Source organism: Macaca thibetana, chromosome 16 (assembly GCF_024542745.1).
Source record: "Macaca thibetana thibetana isolate TM-01 chromosome 16, ASM2454274v1, whole genome shotgun sequence".
Lineage (NCBI taxonomy): Eukaryota > Metazoa > Chordata > Mammalia > Primates > Cercopithecidae > Macaca > Macaca thibetana.
The window spans coordinates 16467422-16493582 of NC_065593.1; the positions used below are offsets into that span (position 1 = coordinate 16467422).

The following is a 26161-nucleotide window of genomic DNA, read 5'->3' on the forward strand; positions in this document are numbered from 1 at the left end:
ATATAGAACTGCAGGCCTGGGAGAGCAGCCCCAGCCTCGGGTGTGAAGATGGCTGGAGGTCATTCTAGCCATCCCGTCCCCAGCTGGAGCATCTTGCAAAGTCTTCCGGGCAGCGGAGGTGGTATCTCGCCTTTACCTCCCTAGCACTTCTTCCCAAGTCTCACTGTAGGTAAGCAAGGCCATGGCTTTTCAAATGTCAGAGCCGTTTGATTCTGTCTCCTTCCCAAGAGTCAGTTTCTGTCCAACATCAGTGGAATCAAGTTCATCCTCTCACAGTTGTTGCCCCTCCTGCCACCACCCAACTGCCCAGACTTTACAGTTCACAGGGCGCTTTCACAGCCATGACTGCATCTGCACTTAAACCTGCAGGGAAGCTGGGCAGGAATGGCTACCACAGAGAACAGATGAGAAAGCCAGGGCTCTAACAAGTGAAATGTTTGTCAAGGTGAAGCAAGAGCTCAAGCTTGCATAGCCTTCTGATGGCACACAGCAACCACACTGCCCCCACCAACTACTCTGCCCCCACCAACCACACTCCCCCTCCAACCACACTCTCCCACCAACCACACTCCCCCCACCAATCACACTCCCCCACCAATCACACTCCCCTCCCAACCACACTCCCCTGACCAATCACACTCCCTCCACCAACCACACTCCTCCCCCAACCACACTCCCCAACCAACGACACTCCCCCCTCAACCACACTCCTGGACCAACCATACTCCTAGACCAACCACACTCCCCCTACCAACCACACTCCCCCACCAACCACACTCCACCCACCAACCACATTCCACCCACCAACCACACTCCTCCCCCAACCACACTCCTAGACCAACCATACTCCCCCCACCAACCACACTCCCCCACCAACCACACTCCCCCCACCAACCACACTCCTCCACCAACCACACTCCCCCTCAACCACACTCCCCCTCAACCACACTCCTGGACCAACCACACTCCTCCCTCAACCACACTCCCCCCACCAACGACACTCCTCCCCCAACCACGCTCCCCCTCAACCACACTCCCCCTCAACCACACTCCTGGACCAACCACACTCCACCTCAACCACACTCCCCCACCAACCACACTCCCCCCACCAACCACACTCCCCCCCCACCAACCACACTCCCTGGACCAACCACGCTCCCCCCACCAACCACACTCCCTCCACCAACCACACTCCCCAACCAACCACACTTCCCCACCAACCACATTCCACCCACCAACCACACTCCCCCTCAACCACACTCCTGGACCAACCACACTCCTGGACCAACCACACTCCCCCTAACAACCACACTCCCCCCCCCACCAACCACACTCCCCCACCAACCACACTCCCCCACCAACCACACTCCCCCCACCAACCACACTCCTCCACCAACCATACTCCCTCCACCAACCACACTCCCCCACCAACCATACTCCCCCCACCAAACACATTCCCCCACCAACCATACTCCCCCCATCAAACACATTCCCCCACCAACCATACTCCCCCCACCACCAACCACACTCCTTCCACCAACCACACTCCCCAACCAACCACTTTCCTGGACCAACCACACTCCACCCACCAACCACACTCCCCCCACCAACCACACTCCCCAACCAACCACTTTCCTGGACCAACCACACTCCCCCCACCAACCACACTCCTCCCACCAACCACACTCCCCCACCAACCACACTCCCCCCACCAAACACATTCCCCCACCAACCATACTCCCCCCACCAACCACACTCCTCCCACCAACCACACTCCCCAACCAACCACTTTCCTGGACCAACCACACTCCACCCACCAACCACACTTCCCCCACCAACCACACTCCTCTCACCAACCAACCACACTCCCCAACCACCAATTTCCTGGACCAACCACACTCCCCCCACCAACCAACCACACTCCCCCCACCACCACACTCCCCCCACCAACCACACTCCCCCACCAACCACACTCCCCCCACCAACCACACTCCCCCCACCAACCACTTTCCTGGACCAACCACACCACACCAACCACACTCCCCCCACCAACCACACTCCCCCCCCACCAACCACACACCCCCCACCAACCACACTCCCCCCCACCAACACTCCCCCCACCAACCACACTCCCCCCACCAACCACAGTCCCCCCACCAACCACACTCCCCCCACCAACCACACTCTCCCCACCAACCACACTCCCTGACCAACTACACTCCCCAAACCAACCACACTCCCCCTCAACCACACTCCTGGACCAACCACACTCCTAGACCAACCACACTCCCCCTACCAACCACACTCCTGGACCAACCACACTCCCCCACCAACCACACTCCACCCACCAACCACACTCCTCCCCCAACGACCCACCACTACATTCCTGGACCAACCACTCCCCCCACCAACCACACTCCCCCACCAACCACACTCCCCCCACCAACCACACCCCCACCAACCACACTCCCCCACCCCACCAACCACACTCCCCCCCAACCACCAACCACACTCTCCCCCCAACCACACTCCCCCTGGACCACACTCTCCCCACCCAACACACTCCTCCCCCCCACACTCCCCCCACCAACCACACTCCTCCACCAACCATGCTCCCCCTTAACCACACAACCACACTCCCCCTGGACCAACCACACTCCCCCACCAACCACACTCCCCCTCAACCACACCACCAACCACACTCCTCTCCCAACCACACTCCCCCACCAACCATGCTCCCCCTCAACCACGTTCTCCCTCAACCACACTCCCCCCACCAACCACACTCCCCCTCAACCACACTCTCCCCACCAACTACACTCCTGGACCAACCACACTCCCCCCACCAACCACACTCCCCCCACCAACCATACTCCCCCCACCAACTACACTGCACCCACCAATCACACTGTCCCCACCGAGTAGATTCCATTTCCCTCTGTGGGCTAAACAGGTTCTTCCTCAGGCTCACATATGACTGCTGTACAGCTGAATATTCCAGCTATGGTTTACCTGGAGCCTTGCCAATTCTCGTGGTGTGACGTTTGGTTCTTGCTGGCGTGGGGATGAGGCAGAGGGGCAGGAGCACTGCACTAACTAGTGGCTTTCGCTCCGTTCCTTCTCACTCCTGGGTCTCCACATGCTGTTCACTCTTGCAAGTTCATCACTCTCCTCCTCTTTACCTGGATGCCTCGTGCCCGTGCCTCCCAACCTCCACTGAGACAATGTCACCTCCAGGAAGTGCCCCTGACGATCCTCTCCTCCCACAATACCCTGTACTGACCCTTTCATGACACCAATTACATTTTCGTGATTGATTCTCTTATCTGTCTCCTCTGCTAGACTAAGTTCTTGGAGGTCAGGGCTGCCCTCAATACCTGTCTGTGGAATGAATGAATACAGAAATAAAAGAAAGCTGGTGTTATCTAGAAAACTCTCCCTCCTTCCTTAATGCAGCAGTTTCTAACACTAGTTTTGGATTATCTCCATCCTTCCAAAATAATCCTTGAATATTCACTTAAGTGGAATGCATTAGAGCAGCTATTAAAAGTGAAAATTCATGCTAGTCACATGAATCAGCACCTTATAATTTATATGCTCGGTCAATGTTTTACCAGAGTGGACTTTCTTAGTTCTTTTTCTTTGAGGCAGAGTCTCACTGTGTTGCCTAGGCTGGAGTGCAATGACACGATCTTGGCTCACTGCAACCTCCGCCTGCAAGGTTCAAGTGATTCTCCTGCCTCAGCCTCCCAAGTAGCTGGGATTACAGGCACAAGCCACCACGCCCAGCTAATTTTTGTTTTTGTTTTTGGTTTTTTTTTTTTTTTTGAGACGGAGTCTTGCTGTGTCACCCAGGCTGGAGTGCAGTGGCGCAATCTCAGCTCACTGCAAGCTCCGCCTCCCGGGTTTACGCCATTCTCCTGCCTCAGCCTCCGAGTAGCTGGGACTACAGGCGCCCGCCACCACACCCGGCTAGTTTTTTGTATTTTTAGTAGAGACGGGGTTTCACCGTATTAGCCAGGATGGTCTCGATCTCCTGACCTCGTGATCCACCCGCCTCGGCCTCCCAAAGTGCTGGGATTACAGGCTTGAGCCACCGCGCCCGGCCTTATTTTTGTATTTTCAGTAGAGACAGGGTTTCACTTTGTTGGTCAGGCTGGTCTTGAACTCCTGACCTCAGGTGATCCACCCACCTTGGCCTCCTAAAGTGCTGGGATTCCAGGCGTGAGCCACCGTGCCTGGCCCGAGAGTGGACTTTCTCAAGGCAGGAAATTCCTATATGGTTGGCAAAAACCAAACGGGAACACTAATAATGGCCCAAAGAGGTCGGGAGACAACACGGCCAGGAGAGATGAAGGGAAGGCTTCCTGGAGGAGAGAAGAGTCAGCACAGTGGAAAGGAGAGGGAAACGGGCAGAGGCTGGGCTGGATGAGAAGGGCCAAAGAAGTCCCCATCGCGGGGGGCAGACAGCGAGCAGGAAGCCTCTAAGATGGAAGAGGGTAACTCGGGGGTAGGCTTTCTTAGCTGAGGCCAACAGCAAGACGGGAGCGTGGTGAAATGGAACGATAGGGAATGCTTAGTGTTTACTGTACTAAGAATCAGAAGGCCTGGGCACTGGTTCTGACTCCTCTGTATAAAAATCACTTAACCTCTTGGAGGCTCTTTTCCTTACCTACCCAGGCCCATTTCATAAGAATTCACCGATGTAAAAACATTTTAACATCCATAAAGTGCTACAAATTTGCATAGAGTCATTATGAAGAAACTGGCTCCCACTGAGCAAGGCAAAACTGTGGCAAAAAGTGATTTACTGAAACTGTTGGCATTGCTGGGATTTAGGGTGAAGTGCGGCAGTTCAGGAGAGAAGAAACGAGACAAAGAGCAGAACTGACAGGAGGGCAGGTGAGAGAGAAGGGAGGAAAACAGATCTGTGGCCTCAGAGGCTGACAGGCAGGGAGGAGGGGCAGTCCCTGGGGAGCGGACACCAGAGAGAGCAAGGAAGGGCACGGCATGGCAGTGGGAGGGGGCAGAAAGGAGATGCCAGGTCCGTTCTGGCTGGCAGATACTAAGCTAACAGAGGAGGACAACACCAGTCATCGGGGGTTGGATAATAATAAGGCTTCTTGCTGCTGGTTTTCAATTGCAGCACAAACAGATCATTATACCTTATTGCCAGCCTCCTCCTGCGGGAGTCAGGTGTCCACAAATCCAAGGGAAGAGACTAGGGAAGCTTTATGACCAAGAAAACTTGTGACCTGCACCCATATGATTTCGCATTCCAGAAGACCAATGAGACGCCATGAGAGAAAACGGGACTGAAAGCTCTGAAGGACAAGGGGACAGGAAAAGAGACCCTGGAAGGAGTGGGAGAGGGTGCGAAGCTGAGTCAGCTGGAGGAAGAACAGGTAGAGGGTGGGGCCAGCAGGAAGGGGAGGAAGGACTGTCTGAATCACACTCTGAGAAAGAACAGGGTTCCTCTCCAAAGGGTGGAGACCAGATACTCTCTGGCCCCACCAAGGACCAACCCAGGATAAATTACAGCTGAAGAGACAGCAGGTGAGACAGATGGGGAACTTCCTGACCAGCAGGATGGAGCAAACGTGTTCACTCAGCTTTTCACTGGGCCTGTCTCTCCTGTTTATCCTAAGACACCTTCCCAGACACTTTTCATGCCAACTCTGTGGTCTGGTGAACCAGCTCAGGTATTCATTCAACAAACACTGAGTGTCAGCTATGTACAGGCGCTGCTAGATACTAGAATGTGGCGTTGAACAAAACAGAAATGGTCCCTTCTTCCTTCATGGAGCTTACAGTCTAGTCAAGGAAGCAGATGTTAGAGACATAATTACATAACACCTGTGAGACTCTGATGAAACAGTATAGAGTGCTATCAGAACGACTCAAGGAGGCTGCAGCGAGCCAAGCTTGCGCCACTGCACTCCAGCCCGGATGGCAGAGGGAGACAGTATCTCAAAAAAAAAGATGAAGAAGAAGAAAAGATTAAAGGGAGGTCATGATGGGGAAGGGAGCCAGGAAGGGCCTGCTAAGGAAGTGATATTTAAGCTGAGACCAGCCGGGCACGGTGGCTCACACCTGTAATCCCAACACTTTGGGAGGCCGAGACGGGCAGATCACCTGAGGCCGAGAGTTCGAGACTAGCCAGACCAACATGGAGAAACCCCGTCTCTACTAAAAATGTAAAAAATTAGCCGGGCATGGTGGCGGGCACCTGTCATCCCAGCTACTCGGAAGGCTGAGGCAGAAGAATTGCTTAAATCAGGAGATGGAGGTTGCGATGAGCCAAGATGGCACCATTGCACTCTGGCCTGGGCAACAAGAGCAAAACTCCAACTAAAAAAAAAAAAAAAAAAAAAAAAAAAAAGCTGAGACCACAGGGACAAGCAAGAGTTAACCAAGTGAGGAACAGGGGTGGGGAGTACACAAAGGCTCAACGCAGGAATCTCAATCTCCAGGCAAGGCAGAGTAAGGAGCCCAGCATCCTGAGCCGCCCAGCCCTGAATCTGTGCCTTTCAATAAAGCTTTTTAGAACGTCTTGTCTCTCACATCCCAACAAAGCTGTGTATCCCCAAGGGTGAGGCACAGGTTTTCCCCTCAGGCTGAATGCTTTCTCTGGGTGGGTCCAGAGCTTTTACAGAAAACAGCACGCAGGGCCAGGGTGACTGCCCAGTGATTGCCGGAATTCCTGAGTCAGGACAAACAGGACTTTCGTGTTCAGATTGAAGTTACTCTTCCTTGCAGTGACGCTGGAAGACTTTCAGGAGATGGCAAGAGGCTCTAGGTCTGGGAAAGGGAAGCCAAGCCCACAGAATTCCAGGTCTACACCTGGGGCTCATTGACTCACTCGCAGCCATTTACATTAAAATCAATAGACTGGGTGGTTTTCTCTTTCTTTTTTTTTCTTTTTTTTTTGAGATGGAGTCTTGCTCATCTCCCAGGCTGGAATGCAGTGGTGCGATCTCGGCTCACTGCAAGTTCCACCTCCCGGGTCCACGCCATTCTCCTGTCTCAGCCTCCCGAGTATCTGGGACTACAGGCGCCCGCCACCTCACCTGGCTAATTTTTTGTATTTTTAGTAGAGACGAGGTCTCACCGTGTTAGCCAGGATGGTCTCGATCTCCTGACCTTGTGATCTGCCCGCCTCGGCCTCCCAAAGTGCTGGGATTACAGGCATGAGCCACTGTGCCTGGCCGGTTTTCTCTTTCTTAAACAAAATACTAAGTCGGGGGAGAGGAATGTTAAAGAACCCCAGGAGACACGCTTTGTGAGAACTTTGTACAGTAAGAAAAGTTGGGCAGCTACCACCTGTCTAATGAGCATTTACCAGACTAAGCACTTTACATCCCTTTTATTTAATCCTCTCAACATCCTTATTAGGTGAGTCTTGTTACCTTCATTTTACAAAGGACAAAACTGAGGCACCAGGGGCCGGGCGCACAGTGGCTCAGGCCTGTAATCCCAGCACTTCGGGAGGATGAGGCGGATGGATCACCTGAGGTCAGGAGTTCAAGACAAGCCTAGCCAACATGGCAAAACCCCGTCTCTACTAAAAAATACAAAAATGAGGCCGGGCACGGTGGCTCATACCTGTGATCCCAGCACTTTGAGAGGCCAAGGCAGGCGGATCACGAGGTCAGGAGATCGAGACCATGCTGGCTAACACAGTGAAACCCTGTCTCTACTAAAAATACAAAAAATTAGCTAGGCGTGGTGGCAGGTGCCTATAGTCCCAGCTACTCGGGAGGCTGAGGCAGAAGAATGGTGTGAACCCGGGAGGCGGAGCTTGCAGTGAGCCGAGATTGCGCCACTGCACTCCAGCCTGGGCGACAGAGCAAGACTCCATCTCAAAAAAAAAAAAAAAAAAAAAAAAAAACCTAAAAACTGAGGCATAGGGGTATGAGTTACTTGCCAAAGAACACATAGTAAGTGACAGAACTGGGGTTTGAATCAAGCCTGTCTCCAAGGCCTGTGTAGTCGCAGGGAGGGATGATGGGGAAGGTCCCCCATTCCAGGTCCCTCTCTGTCCCTAAGGAACAATTCCCTGTCTTCACAAGTCAATCCCCACTTGGTTCTGACTCCTTTTCCTCCTCAGCACTAACAGACACAGGAAACCATCTTTGGAGTGTACGTATTCTGAAGGTCATATTTCAAAACAAACAGTCTTTCAGACTCCCTCCCGTCCTCCCTCGCTCCTTCTTCCCTTCTCTCTCCTCCCTCTCTCTCCTTTTTAACAGAGACGAGGTCTATATGTTGCCCAGGATGGTCTCAAGCTCCTGAGCTTAAGCACTCCACCCACCTCTGCCTCCCAAAGTGCTGGGAATACAGGCATGAGCCACTGTACTGGGCCCAGAGCTTTTTCTGAAACTTCCCTGTATTTTTTTTTTTTTTTTTTTGAGACGGAGTCTCGCTCTGTCCCCCAGGCTGGAGCATAGTGGCCGGATCTCAGCTCACTGCAAGCTCCGCCTCCCGGGTTCACGCCATTCTCCTGCCTCAGCCTCCCGAGTAGCTGGGACTACAGGCACCCGCCACCTCGCCCAGCTAGTTTTTTGTATTTTTTTTTTTAGTAGAGACGGGGTTTCACCGTGTTAGCCAGGATGGTCTCGATCTCCTGACCTCGTGATCTGCCCGTCTCGGCCTCCCAAAGTGCTGGGATTACAGGCTTGAGCCACCGCGCCCGGCCAACTTCCCTGTATTTTTTTGTGTCTTTCCCATGGATGCTGGGCTCCATGCCCACACTCCGACACTGTACTCAACCTGAGATCTCTCCACACAGTAGGAACTGGTGTTTCCCAGACCAGCTGTGAGACACCACCCGCCCTGGTCACTGGCACCCCCCGTTTCTCTCAGCTCCTCCCAGCTTAACACACAGTCACCACCTCATACATGCACTTTTCCTTATATATAGAACACTGCAAATTACACATTTGATATATTCATATGTTTAAGTCAGTGTGAGAACAAATAAAGCATATTTTGACCTCTATGACAGGGGGCTGGCTCTGTCTCATAGTAGGCACTCAAAAAGTTTTAGGAAGGAAGAAGGACTCCTGGGCCTGAAGGGATATTAGGGATCCTATCATCCTACAGCCCTCAGGAAACACTCCCTGCAAATGTGTAGGCTGTGGAGACAGACTTGGATTCAAACCAGCTTCAGCTCACCTAGTCAGGCATGGTGGTGGGAGCCTGTAATCTCAGCTACGCTAGAGGCTGAGGCAGGAGAATCACTTGAACCCCGGAGGCAGAGGATGCAGTGAGCTTAGACTGCGCCACTGCACTCCAGCCTGAGCAAGACTCCATCTAAATGAATGAATGAATGAATGCATGAATGAATGAATGAAATGGAACCGAAACTAGAACCAGGTTGTCCAGCTCCTCATGCTATGTACACTCCATGGATCACACTGCCTCAAAGGCAAAGTCAAACAGCCCATTGTGTTAGCAGGCCTTCCACTGACAGTCTTTTAGAGATGGGCAATTTGGGCCACCTGAGGAGGTTATGAGGCCAGGACAGGAGATCCGGGCAGTAGCAGGTATGTTCATTATTAACTTGTGAAACACACCTCATCTGCAAAGACTACACTTTGGACCCCACACTGACCAATCTCACATGAGATCTTTGTTTCTGTGGGGACTGGGCAATGCGGCAGTCATGAGACATGAGTATGGGAAGTCAGCTCTGACTAGCTCTGAGACCTTGACTGAGTGCTGGCACCTTTTGAAATGTAAGATGGGGCCGAGCATGGTGGCTCACACTTGTTATCCTAGCACCTTGGGGGGCAGAGGTGGGAGGATCACTGGAGGCCAGGAGTTCAAGGCTGCAGCGAGTTATGACCATGCCACTGCATTCCAGTCTGGGCAACAGAGCATGACCCTGTCTCAAAATCAGTAATGATAAGATGGCCCATAGATGCTCTGCTATCAACACAAACACTTCAATCACTTATTACTTTTATTGGCGATGGTGATGGGAACAACATCCAGGCAGACTGCAAGGTAACACCTAAGGATGTTAGTGTCTCTAGGAGTCATCAATTGGAACATCCTTCATTCAAATCTTGAACATTAGTGTGGGGTAGACTGAGACTCAGTCCAAGGAAAACAACTGACTGCCATTCAGACCTGGCTCAGTCTAAGAAAAAAGTAGGTTTTAGACTGCAGTAAGAGGAACTGTGGTGAGAAGGGCCACTCGGTATTGGGCAGTTCCTGGCAGGTGTCATCAAATACGTGTAGCCTGCTCTAAGGTTGTACACGGAGACAGAGAAAAAAGACCTCATAAGTCCTTGAGTCTTCCCTTGATCCTTGCAATCTGACACTGTTGTGAGGAAAGTCTGAGGTCTTTTGCACTGCAGGCTTCTGCCTGGTAATGTAAGGGCACAGCCCACAATAGTGTACCCTAACATACCACCCCCGCCTACCAGCTAGACGCCTGTATTTTGACCTCTAAGACAGGGGGCTCTCCTACCCTCCTCTATTCCTGGGTCACCTGAAGAATAAGTATGTCTCTCCCTCCCTTTTTCCTCCTTCCCCATGAAGGTCAGTGAGAAACTGTAAATAGCAAGGATGAGGGAAAGTGAGGAGGCCAGGGAGGGCCACTGCACTCATCTCTGTTCTAAAATATCCAACTCAGCCATGCGCGGTGGCTCACGCCTGCAATCCCAGCACTTTGGGAGGCTGAGGCAGGCGGATCACTCGAGGCTGGGAGTTTGAGACCAGCCTGACCACCAGGGTAAAACCCCCATTTCTACTAAAAATACAAAAATTAGCTGGGCGTGGTGGTGCGCGCCTGTAGTCCCAGCTATTATGCTTGGGAGGCTGAGGCAGAATAGCCTGAACCCGGGGGTGGTGGCTGCAGTGAGCCAAGATCGCGTCACTGCACTCCACCCTGGGTGACAGAGCGAGACTCTGTCTCAAAAAAAAAAAAAAAAAAAAAAAATTCAATTCCAGGTCATGCTTTGAGTCTGTCCAGGGGTATAAACACCAGAGGAATACGGAATACGGAGCCTGACCTGGCTCTCAACTGTCCAGGCCTGGAGGTCCAGGAGGGTTGACCCCCCTTTAACACATGTACCCCTCACATACTAACACAGAAATGCTGTTATATACTATCATCTTCATCCCCTAAACGACCTTATTTCCAACTTCCTCTAGCACCTAACCATCAGACCCCCAGGATGAGATGAAGTAAGAGGCTGAAAACAAGCAAGATGACGAACATGAGCATAGCAGAAACCAGAACGCACGTCATGGCTGGGGGATGGCGAAAGGAACTGAATACGGAACAGAAACCCTTAACTTCTCTTGCTACTGCCCAATCCTCTTGTGATTCCAGGCAGCCATTTCATTTAAAATCCCTTTCAGAAGACTGTCGTCTTGCATGAGAGCTGGGAAGCTGGGAGGAGGGTTGTGTTCCGGGTTGGCTGATGATACGTGGACTTCTGAGACATGAACCTAGGCTGACTCAACAAATATTAAGCATCTGCTCGGTCAGACCCTCTGCTCAACTGTGCACACACAAAAGACGACGAGGTGCGGAATGGCGGCTGCCAAGGGCTGGAAGGTGGCGGGTCAGAGAGTCAGTGTTTACTGGGTACAGAGTTTCATCTGGGGAGGATGAAGTAGTTCTGGAGATGGACGGTGGTTACAGTTGCACAACAGTGTGAATGTACTTAATGCCACAGAACTGTACACTTAAAAATGGTTATAATGGTAAGCCTTACATATACTTAATCACATTAAAAAAAAAAAAAAAAACAAAACACATTTTTAAAGGGTGGGGGGAAATGAGAGAGTCTTCCTCTCCTCCCTCTGAAGAGGCTTTCTTTTGAATGATTCGACTGTCTTTCCTCCAGACCAAATATTCTGAATTCTTCTGCATATCCTTCTTGGCATCACAGTGATCTGCCCAGCGGCCCTACATTTAGAAATCTCTCTCAGTTCTGGGTACGAGCCCCATGGAGCTCTGTATTCCCAACATGTGCTCCCCAGTGCCAACCCACCAGCAGTTCAGCTCAGGCTGAGGTCACTTACTCTCCCCACCTCAGAAAGACCCAGGTATATGAATAAAAGGTATCCTCTATTAAGACACAGCTCTAGAGGCCATGCGCTCCTGGAGGGCAGTAACTATCTCTCATACAGGCTGTCTCCAGCCCACGAAACTGGCCATATTCCAAAAGTCTCCAAAAACTTGACTGAGAAACAGTGTGGATAATGTTATAGTCCTCAGTAAGCCCACAAAGCCTGTTTACCACAGGTCACAGGAATATCACACATTTACAATTAAAACAGGCAGGCTGGGCGCGGTGGCTCACACTCGTAATCCCAGCACTTTGGGAGGCCGAGGTGGGTGGATCACCTGAGGTCAGGAGTTCGAGACCAGCCTGACCAACATGGTGAAACCCCATCTCTACTAAAAATACAAAAATTAGCCAGGTGTGGTGGCGTGCAACTGTAATCCCAGCTACTTGGGAGACTGAGACAGAAGGATCACTTGAACCTGGGAGGTGGAGGTTGCAGTGAGCCAAGATCGCGCCACTGCACTCCAGCCTAGGCAAAAGAGCAAGACTTCAGCTCAAAAAAAGTGAAAACAAACCAAAAAACAGGCAGAAGACAATACTAGTTGCATGTAGTCTAGAGTGCCAGCTACACACTGCCCTCCTGTCCTCCCCTCAGTGCCCACCCTCAAATATACCCCGCCACGTGGGAGCAGGCCCCCCTCCAACGGCATGGCAGCCCAGGTTTTGGAGACAGACTTGAGTCTGAATGTGGGCTCTGCTGCTTCCTGGCTGTCCAACCTCAGGCAAGTTACTTTTTTTTTTTTTTTTTTGAGACGGAGTCTCGCTCTGTTGCCCAGGCTGGAGTGCAGTGGCCGGATCTCAGCTCACTGCAAGCTCCGCCTCCCGGGTTTACGCCATTCTCCTGCCTCAGCCTCCCGAGTAGCTGGGACTACAGGCGCCCGCCACCTCGCCCGGCTAGTTTTTTTTGTATTTTTTAGTAGAGACGGGGTTTCACCGTGTCAGTCAGGATGGTCTCAATCTCCTGACCTCGTGATCCGCCCGTCTCGGCCTCCCAAAGTGCTGGGATTACAGGCGTGAGCCACCGCGCCCGGCCTCAGGCAAGTTACTTAACTTCCAGGTTAATTTCTGTAAGCTTTGGTTTCTTCATCTTGCAAACGAGGATAAATCCTCCACCTCAAAGGGTTATTGTGAGAGACAATGAGATTACAGAAGGAAAGAAGCTACTGCACAGTAAGCGTTCATTACTGTTCTTATTCCAACCCCAAACACCCCCTTCTGAAATGAATCCACGTTGTAATATAAATAACTTCTATCAGAGCAATCTTCATTCCAAACAGAAGACAGACAGAAAAAGGACCTACTAGAACCAATCAACTTTTTTTTTGTGACGGGGTCTCGTTCTGTCGCCCAAGCTGGAGTGCAGTGATGCAACCTTGGCTCACTGCAACCTCCGCGTCTCGGGTTCAAGTGATTCTCCTGCTCAGCCTCCCCAGTAGATGGGATTACAGGTGCCTGCCACCATGCCTGGCTAATTTTTTGTATTTTTAGTAGAGACGGGGTTTCACCATGTTGGCCAGGCTGGTGTTGAACTCCTGACCTCAAGTGATCTGCCTGCCTCGGCCTCCTAAAGTGCTGGGATTACAGGCATGAGCCACCATGCCCGGCCCCAACCAACTTCTGATCCACATCTTGCCTGTCCCCATAGCCTGCTTCGACACGTGGGGGTCAGGTAGTTTCCACTGTGAGGAATGACCTTGTTAAGGTTAGGCGGACTCTCTCCAGCTCCTGACTCTCTCCAGCTCCAACAAACCTTAGCTACCCAAGGCCAGGAGCCTATCAAGTTCTGCTCTCCTGACTGGGGGTGGGAAGCAGCGAGTTGTGGAAGGCAGCTCTGCGGCACAGCTCCAGCTCCTCCCGCTCAGCTGTGCTGCTTCCCAGCCACTTGCCCACCCTGAAAGGATACACTAGGGCAAGGGGTCTTCTTTTTTTTTTTGAGACGGAGGCTCACACTGTTACCCAGGCTGGAGGGCAGTGGCATGATCTCAGCTCACTGCAACCTCCACCTCCCAGGTTCAAGCAATTCTCCTGCCTCAGCCTCCCGAGCAGCTGGGACTACAGGCGCCCACCACCGCGCCCGGCTAATTTTTTGTATTTTTAGTAGAGACGGGGTTTCACCGTGTTAGCCAGGATGGTCTCGATCTCCTGACCTCGTGATCCACCCGCCTCGGCCTCCCAAAGTGCTGGGATTACAGGCTTGAGCCACCGCGCCCGGCCTGAGGGCAAAGTGTCTTCTACTCTCTCTGGTCACTCCCCGAGATGTGAGTAATGACATTCATTCACCACACCTCTGTCTTCAAAAAGACAAGTATAGGATGAAAAGACCCCAGAGAAGAGACGATGTGCTGGCCCCTCTCTCAGATGCTGCATGCACCTGCCGGTCTTTGCCTCACGCTGCTTAGGCTTTGGGGCACTCTGTCCAACTGTTTTCTTGAAGACTCTTTCCTCAGTCACTTAGAATTAAAGACTAACTATTGCAAGCTTCAGCCACTTTCTTAAAAATGTGCCTTGAAAGAAAGAGTGGGTGGGTGGTGAAAAGAGAACATGAAAATCTTCCTTACAGTCTGGCTGGGAGCCTACCCATTTTACCTCTAGAGGTATGCTGGCAGACAAAAGCTGCTAGATATGTGCCATGCACAAGGGTAATTTAGAGCCCGCATTCCTCTCTCTACCTGGAAAGAAGTACACAGGGGACTTAGGAACTACTTTCTACTTCATGGAAGAAACCTATCCAGTCCTTCCCTGGGTCTCTCCCGTGTCCATAACAAGTTCATGAGAGGTACCAGTGGCAATCTGGGTGGAAAAACAGTTCTTCGATGCACTGTCCCAGACTCTGCCAGATGGTTAACATCCCCAATCCCCATGTGCTAAATGCCATTAGCGCTCCCAAGACATCAAATGCCATTAGTGCTCCCAAGACTTTTTTTTTTTTTTTTTTAAAGACAGAGTCTGGCTCTGTCGCCCAGGCTGGAGTGCAGTGGCCCGATCTCGGCTCACCGCAAGCTCCACCTCCTGGGTTCACACCATTCTCCTGCCTCAGCCTCCTGAGTAGCTGGGACTACAGGCGTCTGCCACCATGCCCGGCTAGTTTTTTTTTTTAATTTTTAGTAGAGACGGGGTTTCACCATGTTAGCCAGGATGGTCTCGATCTCCTGACCTCATGATCCGCCCGCCTTGGCCTCCCAAAGTGCTGGGATTACAGGTGTGAGCCACCGCGCCCAGCGCTCCCAAGACAGTTAATCCTCCCTCCTCAACATTTCCAAACACCCCCTGGAGGCCAGCGGTGCCCTGGCTGAGAACCACTGAGTCAGCACCTGTATTGCTTTGAATCCCACGGTGCCCAGCACATACTGGGCACCCTGTACTGCTTGTGGATTGAATCTAGTAGGAAAGGAGCAGTCACAGACATACTTAGATCCACGTCTCTTACCAAGTAATTTCTGAACCCCTACTGTGTGCTCAGCATCTTTATATGGATGAAGAGGAGACATGGATCACAGTCTCTACACATAAGGAAGTGGTAGGAAAAACAAGATCATAACACATTATGCAATATAAGGCAATACATAAGCCAATGCTAAATCGTAAGGTCTGTGAGAAAGCGGATGACGTGATCACTAAAGGCTGGCAAAATCCAGGGAGGCTTTCTGGGAAAAAAACATAAGTTGAGGCGGCTCTTGAAGGAGGTGGGCTTGTCTTCATTCAGCCCTATTGATCCTCAGCCTGTACCTGCCAGGACTGCTGTTCATGGAAAACTCCTCTATGCCTGTCATTCTAGGAGCAACGCGGCAACCTGAGCCCTTCAAATCTCCAGGTGGCTCCTGGAACAAGAGGGTGTGAGGAATTTCCCATTCTTTGCCAGAAGACCAGCAAATATCAGGCCTGCTTTTAGGAGGCCTGCTCATCCCAAAGGCAACGGAAGAAACCACTGGTGGAAGTGCCAATGGCGGAGGTGCCCAAGACAGAACCAAAAAGCATTTGGTGCTCTGTGTACATACTGAGTCATGGGCTCCACATGGTGGGACTCCTAGTTGTGACCACAGATACTCCCCACATCGCCTGTCCCCTGTGGCCCTGGAATTCTCCTGCTGTGGATGAACCTGAGGTCTCAGCTATCTCCTCTGTCAAAGGTCTTCTTGCCGCCTCGCTCGCCAACCATCACCATTTTTCTTAGGTAGCTCATCCCCATTTCCTCCATTCATCTCTCTCCAGTCACCCAGGCTCCTCCCACAGGCTGTGCCACCAAACTCTCCTCACAGCCCATCCCACCGTCTTCTCCACTGCCATCCTCCTGACATTCAAGCTGGTCCCAGAGTCTGGCTCCTCCAGGAAGCCCAAAACTCGTGGCTTCCCCAACCCTGTTTCCTTTCAAACATGCAAAATCAGTAACACTCCCCCTCCACACCCCACTCATCCTTTACTTGTATACAATGTAAATCGAGAGTCTTGTCTATTTATATACACTATCCAGCTAATGTTAGAAAGAATCCCACTTCCCACAGACCACAGGAGCTAAGCTGAGGGCTGGGCCTACTTGTTCTTATTTCTGTGAGACTTACCTACCTTCCAAACCCCAGGCACCCCTTAGGCTAATAAGATCTAGGGATACACCCTCCTCTCTCATACACCCCACTCTGAGAAGCCATATCTAAGTCCACAGATCCAGGACCCAGAGTCCCTCCCCCAGTAAGTAAAAATGAGGATTATATGAGTCATAAGCTCTTTCCATATACATGCTCTTAACTTCTGAGACAAACAAATAAACCATTTCTTCCCCTCCCACAGGAAGATTCAGAAGAAATCCTTTTGGAATTAAGCCTGGAGTTTCCACCCCCTCCTCAGGCTTCTTGCCCTCAATTGTTGACCAAATGCTTCACCATAAGAATGGCCCCATTCCAGAGTCTCCCAATTCTTGCCATCACCAAACTCTACCTGCTGGTTCAACTCTATCTAATCTTTCTGCAGCAATGCCAGTTTAGCTTTCTGACGTGATTTACGTCTCTCTCAATCAACTAGATATTTTTGTCTTATAAAAGTTTTGTCTGAGGCCGGGCGCGGTGGCTCAAGCCTATAATCCCAGCACTTTGGGAGGCCGAGGCGGGTGGATCACGAGGTCAGGAGATCAAGACCATCCTGGCTAACACGGTGAAACTCCGTCTCTACTAAAAATACAAAAAACTAGCTGGGCGTGGTGGCGGGCGCCTGTAGTCCCAGCTACTTGGAGGCTGAGGCAGGAGAATGGCGTGAACCCGGGAGGCGGAGCTTGCAGTGAGCCGAGATCGCGCCACTGCACTCCAGCCTGGGCGACACAGCGAGACTCCATCTCAAAAAAAAAAAAAAAAAAAAAAAGTTTTGTCTGGTAAAAGCAATTTTTTTTCCCATGACACAGCGCTCAGGAGATCCTGAGAATGTATCATCAAAACAACTCTTGTTATATGTGCCCATGGCATGTTAAAAGTTTTCTGCTACAGGCCTTACCATGGCTTGCAATCACACACACACACACACACACACACACACACACACACACATATTAATAAATAATTACTTGATTAACATCTCTCCCTACTACTAGACTGTAGGAGAACCATATCGGTCTTGTTCACCACTGTGTCCTCTGTGCCTAGTTCTAGATCTTTCCTCAAACAGAACATGAAATCCTACCCACACGTAGCACGTACAACCTCAGGCTGTCTAGCCACTGGACAAAATCTCCAGGGGCTCTCTTGGGTCACTACAATTCCATCCCTCTTTTCTCTCCTCCCTCTACTATTCCCGCCCTTAGTAAGAACAAAGAGCCTCAAAACCCTTTTTCCATTATGCCCTAGAAGAGCTTCCTATAGCTAAGAGAGGCCCAGACTCAAGTTAAGGACTGGTTGGTTGGGAGGAGAATGGCAGAAGAACTGGAGAGAGCAGAGAATGGCGGTGAGCCGTGGACAGGATCCAACTCTTCTACAAGTCATGTTTTTGTATCTTACTATATTCTGTGTACAATCAAGAAATGCTTTGAGAGTTGACTTATTAACCTGATCACTTTTGTTCTGTCTTCAATCCAGGAAAGAGAACACTGAGACAGATAGTAGTAAAAAGTAGGTGTTGAGGGGAGTGGGGGCTGAAGAGCAGGTTTCAAGATGACTTCCCACTGACCACAGAAAATGAGTGTAATTCATGGAAATAAGGTTTAACAAAAATGTCCCAGTCTTGAAGGTTGTAGGATATTAAGGAAAACAGTAACAGTTAAGAAAAAGAGTCAGCTGGGCGCAGTGGCTCAAGCCTGTAATCCCAGCACTTTGGGAGGCCGAGACGGGCGGATCACAAGGTCAGGAAATCGAGACCATCCTGGCTGACACAGTGAAACCCCGCCTCTACTAAAAAATACAAAAAACTAGCCGGGCGAGGTGGCGGACGCCTGTAGTCCCAGCTACTCGGGAGGCTGAGGCAGGAATATGGCGTAAACCCGGGAGGCGGAGCTTGCAGTGAGCTGAGATCCGGCCACTGCACTCCAGCCTGAGCGACAGAGACTCCGTGTCAAAAAAAAAAAGAAAAAGAAAAAGAGTCTAGGCCGGGTTCGTGGCTCACGCCTATAATCCCAACACTTTGGGAGGCCGAGATGGGTGGATCACGAGGTCAGGAGATCGAGACCATCCTGGCTAACATGGTGAAACCCCGTCTCTACTAAAAACACAAAAAATTAGCCAGGCGTGGTGGGGCGCCTGTGGTCCCAGCTACTCGGGAGGCTGAGATGGGAGAATGGCGTGAACCTGGGAGGCGGAGCTTGCAGTGAGCGGAGATCGCCACTGCACTCCAGCCTCGGTGACAGTGAGAGACTTCGTCTCAAAAAAAAAAAAAAAAAAAAAGAGTCTAGGCTTAGAAAGGCATTGCTTGGGTGGATGTCCCCAGAGATCTGGTTAAATAGCTTAGTAGAGGACTGAGTACTATATATTACATCCTTCCCATAGAATTTGGAACCTGATTCTCAACACAGTAGACTGCCAATGCTTGGCGACTGACTGGTGCAGGAAAGGAGATTATTGATAACTTGCTCTGATTCAACTTTGTCTGGAGACAGAAAGATTAGACAGGCAGACTCACGGGCCTCTGGAGATGCTCTCCAGTCCAGAATTGCTATGTGTTTCTGGGTTGAGAGGTTACTGCATGCCTTCTCTACAGACCTATGCCAGAACACAAGCTTGGCAAGAGCGGTTGCACACTTCCTGCCATCGTGTCCCCTACATGACAAACGAAGGTGGTTTACATGTGCAAGTCGCATGTGTGACCCTGTCTGAGGCACACAGTTCAATACGGAAAGGAATGGAGGCCAGATTTGAAGTCAGGATTCTGTACGGCACAGTTTTAATGGAGCTCCTGAGGCAAGAGTGAGGGGCTGGGCCAGCTGGCTCCCTTGCTGACCTTACTGTTACCTTACGTGTCAAACACCCCCCGCTGTGTACATCCCTAAGGACTGTGGCAGTCTGTCCCATCCCATAGCATAAAGGGTGGTGATGTCTCTCTCTCTGTTTGGGGAATGACTGGTCACCTAGTTTTCGGCCAAGTTCTCAGTAATCTTCCTTCCGTCATTTTGCCAAAGCAGCATTTCACTTCACTCTAAATGCCTCCAGCTCTCCTAACAGCCCCATCCCCCTTTTGCAATTTTCTAGGGGGAAAAAAGTCACTATTGAATGTCCTTACTTCTGCAGCAGGAGGTCAGTCTTCCCATTCTCCTGCCTAAGGCATCTGTCATCAACATTTGGACAGCTAGCACATCAGAACACAGTGGCAGTCCCACGTTGCTCAGCAGCCTAGAAATACATGCCCAGAACTGCCAGCTTTCCGAGTGGTGCTGGCTCCACAGCCGCATGAAGAGAGGAGGAAGGCGAAGACACTTCTCCAAAGAACAGACACAACAACACAAAATCATTTGAAAAAGAACATCTCTGTCAGCAGCTACCACCGAGCAACAAGTCCTTCTTGAATGTGCTCCATGCTATGATTTCAGTCCAGCGATGCTAAGCATAGCTCCACAGTTTCAAGGACACTGCAGTCGAAAACTTCGAGCTGGACGGTAAAAAGAAGCTGTTTGATTTATGAAGTGGGTCAACCAAAAGGAGCAATGCAAAAGGAAAGAGGTCAGGCCGGGGTCTGCCCCCTCCTTGTCCCATCTACTTCCGCCGACATTTATCCTTTGTGAGAAGCCAAGAGTTCCAAGTCAGAAGGTTCTCCTGGAATATAACCAAGCTGAGACACAGAGGCCCACATTTTCTGTTGGATGATCCTAACTTTACTTCAAGGGCATCGCTCAGCTGGAGGCTTCCAGAACTGTTTACCCCAGACAAGGTCTGATTCTAAAAACATCCCAGAAAAAATATATTCTTAATTGTGCATAAATAAAAGAGGGGCAAAAAGAACCTTAAGAAGCCTGAGGTTTATTGAATACTTTCTCTAAGCAAGCACTGTGCTGAGCTTTCACTTGTTATAACAGGCACTTCTTCAATAAACATGTGAGCCCCTATTATGTGCAAAACACTGTTACAGGCACTGGGGATACAAAAATGAACAAAATAGTCAAAATCTTAGCTTTCACTGAACTGTTTTGTATTTCTTTTTTTTTTTTTGAGACAGAGTCTGGCTTTGTTGCCCATGCTGGAGTGCCGTGGTGCAATCTCAGCTTACTGCAACCTCCACCTCCCAGGTTCAAGTGATTCTCCTGCCTCAGCCTCCTGAGTAACCGGGAACTGAGATTACAGGTGTGAGCCACCACACCTGGCTAATTTTTTTTTTTTTTTTTTTGAGACAGAATCTTGCTCTGTCGCCCAGGCTGGAGCACAGTGGCGTGATGTCCGCTCACTGCAAGCTCCGCCCCCTGGGTTCATGCCATTCTCCCGCCTCAGCCTCCCAGGTAGCTGGGACTACAGGCACCTGCCACCATGCCTGGCTAATTTTTTTGTATTTTTAGTAGAGACGGGTTTCACTGTGTTAGCCAGGATGGTCTCGATCTCCTGACCTAGTGATCCGCCCGCCTTGGCCTCCCAAAGTGCTGGGATTACAGGTGTGAGCCATCGCGCCCGGCCTTTTTTTTTTTAGTAGAGATGGGGTTTTACTATGTTGGCCAGGCTGGTCTAGAACTTTTTTTTTTTTTTTGAGACAGAGTCTTGCTCTGTCGCCCAGGCTGGAGTGCAGTGGTGCCATCTCAGTTCACTGCAAGCTCCGCCTCCTGGGTTCACACCATTCTCCTGCCTCAGCCTCCTGAGCAGCTGGGACTACAGGCACCTGCCACCACGCCCGGCTAATTTTTTGTATTTTTAGTAGAGACGGGGTTTCACCATGTTAGCCAGGATGGTCTCGATCTCCTGACCTCGTGATCCGCCCACCTCAGCCTCCCAAAGTGCTGGGATTACAGGCGTGAGCCGCCGCGCCTGGCCCTGGTCTCGAACTTCTGACCTCAGGTGATCCATCTGCCTCGGCCTCCCAAAGTGCTGGGATTACAGTCGTGACCCACCACACCCGACCACTGAACTGACATTTTAGTGGAGCTGACAGAAATACATACGTCAGCTGGTGATAAATACTATGAGGAAGGATAAAGCAGACTAAGGGAATGCTATATAAAATTTTATACAAAAATAAAGCAGAGGAGGGAGTGCTATTTTAGATAAAGTTGTCCTGGAAGGCTTCTCTGATTGCCATTTGATAAAAATAACTACAAAAAAGGGCTATCACGTATGATCACTATGTGCTGGGAACTGTACTGAGTACTTCATGTGCATTTAATCCTCAGCAACTCTGCATTCAGTACTATCACCATGTCCACGATACAGGACTGAATAGAGCTTACAGAGGGTAAGGCTCTTGGCAGAATCTGCAGTAAGGGGAGCAGGGCCAGGGTTACATAGTAGGCGAGGAAGCTAGGACTTGAACTCAGGACTGCAACTCCAAACCCCACGCTTTTCCTCACCACACAATGCAGCCAGGCGGGTGGAGAAAAGGAGCCTCAAAGAGGTCAAGTGTGGCTGTGGCTACAAAGTAGCAGGTCCATCTGGCCTCCCCACACATGGCTAAGAGATTAACGCAATTCAATCTTCCCTAATATCAGGCGATTACTCTCATCACCAGCTGAAAACCAAGCCTTATCTTGAAACAAGAGGAGAAATACACCTTGGGCTCTTTAAGGCCAGCAAACAAATACTGAATATGTTCCTCTCCCATCCCTCTCCCCAGCCCCCAACACAAGATGGTGTAGTAAAGGGAGACACCATTTCTCACTGGAAAACAGACAGGAATAGCACAAGAGATGACCACGCTAGCTGCTTGACAGTGTCACAGCTCTCTGAGGTGGAGTCGGGGGGTGGGGGGACAGGCACTGAGAAAAGGTCAGCAGGAAGGAGAAGGTAGGCCCTCACTAGTCCCATTCCAAAGGAGGTACAGCTCTTCCTCAAGCCCTCACATTTTGGGGTGGAAAGGAGGAAGCAGAATGCTTTCTTAAACAGCATAAGGCAGGCCAGACAGAAGCACTGGGAGCAGGTCACCAGGTCTCCTGAGGGGAGGGAGAAGAGAGTAAGGCTGGAGGCAACTGAGAAAGGCTAACATTGCTTCAAGCGGAGAAGTCCAGAAGGGAAATACCACATCTAAGGTCAGAGGGTATTTGTGGAATTGCTGGAAATCCCAGGTTGAAGGTCCAAGCCAAACTACCAGAAGAGGCTGCAAGAGAAACCCAAGCAGAGTCCCACAAGGTTCAAAGCAAAGGTTGTGGTTTGGATCCACCCTTTTTTTTTTTTTTAAAGATAAGGTCTTGCTTTGTTGCCCAGGCTGGAGTGCAGTGGCGTGCAATCTTGGCTCACTACAACCTCCACCTCCCCGGTTCAAGCGATTCTCCTGCCTCAGCCTCCTGAGTAGCTGGGATCACAGGAGTGTGCCACCACGCACGGCTAATTTTTGTATTTTTAGTAGAGACAGGGTTTCACAGTGTTGGCCAGACTGGTCTCGAACTCCTGACCTCAGGTGATGCCCCTGCCTCGGCCTCCCAAAGTGCTGGGATTACAGGCGTGAGCACCTCACCTGGCCTGACCCACCCATTTTTTATTGTATTTCAGTCACCCCAGCCACAGGCACCTGTGGCCAGTTAATCAATAACCAAGATAGGAAGAATAGGTGGAAGTTCATCCCAGAATGGAGCACATTAAGAGACTTTTACTCAGAATCGGGATTTCCACCTTATATCCCAACTGATTTGGGCACCCCAGTTTAAACCCTGGCTTACCTGACCTTAAGAATCTCCCTCCTAAAGCCTTCAGACCCTCTCCCCATCAACACACACACGTGCCTGCGCACACAGAGAAATTCAACGTTCAGTCCCTCTCCCCAGAGATTTATCACCTTATCTCCAGCAAGTCAGGTCTCATAGCCCAACATTGCACCAAACAAATTATGACCTGAAAATGGCAAGAAAAAAACTGTGTCACCTAGAGAAACCCAATTAACAACATGACTCTGCTCTCTTCAATTCCCCTCTCCCCTCCAGCCATATCCGGGGCACCTGCGTGGCTGACCGCCTTTTCCCACTACTGGCCATGTTCCCTGGCTGACTCAAAAGCCAGAAGACAGTCTGAGCGGGGGCCTCCAGAGAAGCGAACCTAGAGATGGGAAGTCCTGCTCTCCCCACACCTTGGCCTGGTGAGAGTGCTGGAAGGGCACAGGATCAAAACACCACCTGGCTGATAGTCTGGAGTGTTCACCTTGAAATCACTAAGTTGCCCCTTAAGCCAAAGCTCCCTGCTGAAGAAAAACATAAATGCTATAGAAAGCTCCTCCACCAGAGTGTGTAAGTGCCCCACAAGGGACAATGAACGGGTATTTCCAAGAAATTCCTGCAGCATTTGCTTCCTCTCAACCCCTTTCCTTATTAGCCCCTAGCTTGAGAGGTCTCCATTGCTTCCAGCCTTCAGCTAACACAAATACCCACTGCCTTCCAAACCTTCTGCCTGACCACATGTAGCATGTGTCGTGTGTGCGTGTGTGTGTGTGTAAACATCCTCTTCCCAGCCCGTGCTACAGTTTCCAAAGAGAAGAAATGCCTCCCCTCCTCCCCGAGGGCTCCCGGCCCCACGCTGCTGCAGAGTTGGTCATGTAATATTCAGGGACCCTGAGACCGGAAATGCCTGGTTCTGAACTGCTGCACTTGAAACGGGAGAGAAGGGATAGGGAAAACCGAACGTGGGATTGAGGGTGACGGTAGGAGGGGTGCGGTGGCTGAAATTCTGACCAGGGAAAGCATGCAATTCAAGGGTGGGCAAGGCAGAGAAAGAGGGATGAGAGGCTGTCGAGACAGTTGCAAAGTCAAAATTCGAGGAGCCAAGGAAGAGCAGGGGAAGAAGATAGAAGTAAGGGCAAAGGCGGAAAGAGGGCCGAGAGGAGGTGAGGAGCCACAATAAAGATTCTCCAGGTGATGGGGGAGGCCAAGTTTAGGGGAACCAGTGGGTCCCGAACCCCAGAGTAAAGGTAGGGTGGCAGGGAAGTGTGGGGGCGGGGCACCACAGGGTGGGGACCGAACTGGCTCCCAGCATCTGCAGCCAGTGGAGAGAGAAGGGAGCAGAGGGCGGGGGCCCAGCCGCGGCGGGAGCCCGGGAAAGGGGCACAGGTCGCCAAGGGGACCCAGGCTGGTGGAGGGGGCGCCCGGGAGCACGTGAGGCATGCAGCCACCCCGCTCCCTCCCCTGCGGCGGGGACAGGAACCAGGGCGAGGCTGGGGGACGGCGCGCTCACCCGCAGGGCGGACAGGTCGATGTCGTCCAGGCTGCGGGCGGGGGCTGGGTCGCCCATGGCCTCCGCGGGGAACGGGGCACCGGGGCCGCTCACGCTCCGGCTCGGTTACTCCACTGCCGCCGTCGCCGCTTCTCCCCCATCGGAGGACCCCGGGGGCGGACTCCACCGCGCCTCCCCCGGAGACCGGGGAGGGGGAGGGCCGGCGCGAGGACCGACCCACCGACTGACAGGCGCTATCTCCCCGGAGCCAGCCACCCGAGCCTCCCGCCTCTCCTGCGCAGGCGCGGAGCGGCCGCGCACGGGGAGGGTGGAAGCGGGAGCGTGACGCGAGCGCGCCGGGGCCCCCTCCCCCTAGGCGCCGACACCTGCGCGCAGGCGCAGGCGAGCAGGCGAAAGGCGCGCGCGAGGACGGAGCGACCGCGCGAGCCTGGCGTGAAAGAAGTGGGCGGCGGCCGAGGCGGCCGCGGAGCGCGCCCACCAGCTGGCGCGCGTGCGCACACGCGTTTCCTTTTCTTTCCCTGTTTTTTTGCCCTTTCTCTCCCTTATTTCCTTCTCAGATCTCCTTTGACGCCTTTCCTTCCCTTTCCCTCCTTCTTTCGTGTGCCCAGCTGCCAATCAAGCCACCCACCTCTCCATTTGCGGGGGAAGGGGGCGGTACCCAACCCCCCTCTATTACTAGGGGGTTGTTATGGTAACTCCCCACGCGAGGGCTGGGTGGCCTCTAGATAGGACGGGCTGTCCACCCACCCAATTGCTATGGCAACAGTGGAGCCGCTGAGGGAGGGGCCACTCCGTGAGAACTTGGCTGGAGAAACCACGTGGGAGTTGGGGGGCAGAGGAGGGGCACCGGCTGCCTCAGGAATGCCCTTTCCACCCTCACCTAGCAGGTTGGGGAAGCATCGAGGAGCTCTCAGATCTCAGGATAAGGAATCCTACCGCAGACGTGTATCTCTGCACCTCTTTTAACAAAGTGTTCTGCACAAAGGAACTGTTTCGACAATTATTCATTGATCACTGGAGTCGCGCGTGGAGGAAGGGGTGGCGAAGGGGAGGAGAGGGAATCTGCTTTCAATCCCTTAACATATTGCTTGGGTCACCTTAGATCTAGTCATGTTGGCACAGCGCCTACAGCCATTAGCCTCAGTGGAGGCTGGGTAATGCTATCTAAGAACCAAGAGTCATGTTCTACCACTGACATGCTGTGTGACCTTGAGCAAGTTGCTTTGCTTCTCTGAGGTTTTCTTTCACTGTGAAATTGAGGGGGGAGGCTGTATGATCCTCAGGAGCTCTTCTAGCACCAACACTGTTTCTGAAAGA

At 51.7% G+C, this 26161-nt stretch overlaps 3 protein-coding genes across 17 annotated transcripts in view; 1 reads left to right on the plus strand and 2 right to left on the minus strand.

The window, feature by feature from the left end:
- Positions 1–25121, minus strand: part of MINK1 (misshapen like kinase 1) — a 69954-nt gene extending 44833 nt beyond the window's left edge. For all 15 annotated transcript variants that reach the window (XM_050765213.1, XM_050765217.1, XM_050765215.1 and 12 more), the window contains exon 1: positions 24845–25121. In XM_050765213.1, the coding sequence (XP_050621170.1) occupies positions 24845–24901 (57 nt within the window). In that variant the 5' untranslated portion in view covers positions 24902–25121. The remainder of the gene's footprint in view (positions 1–24844) is intronic.
- Positions 1–26161, plus strand: part of VMO1 (vitelline membrane outer layer 1 homolog) — a 200421-nt gene that overhangs the window by 130121 nt on the left and 44139 nt on the right. The window lies entirely within an intron of this gene.
- Positions 1–26161, minus strand: part of C16H17orf107 (chromosome 16 C17orf107 homolog) — a 206416-nt gene that overhangs the window by 49742 nt on the left and 130513 nt on the right. The gene's annotated exons all lie outside the window — the stretch shown is intronic.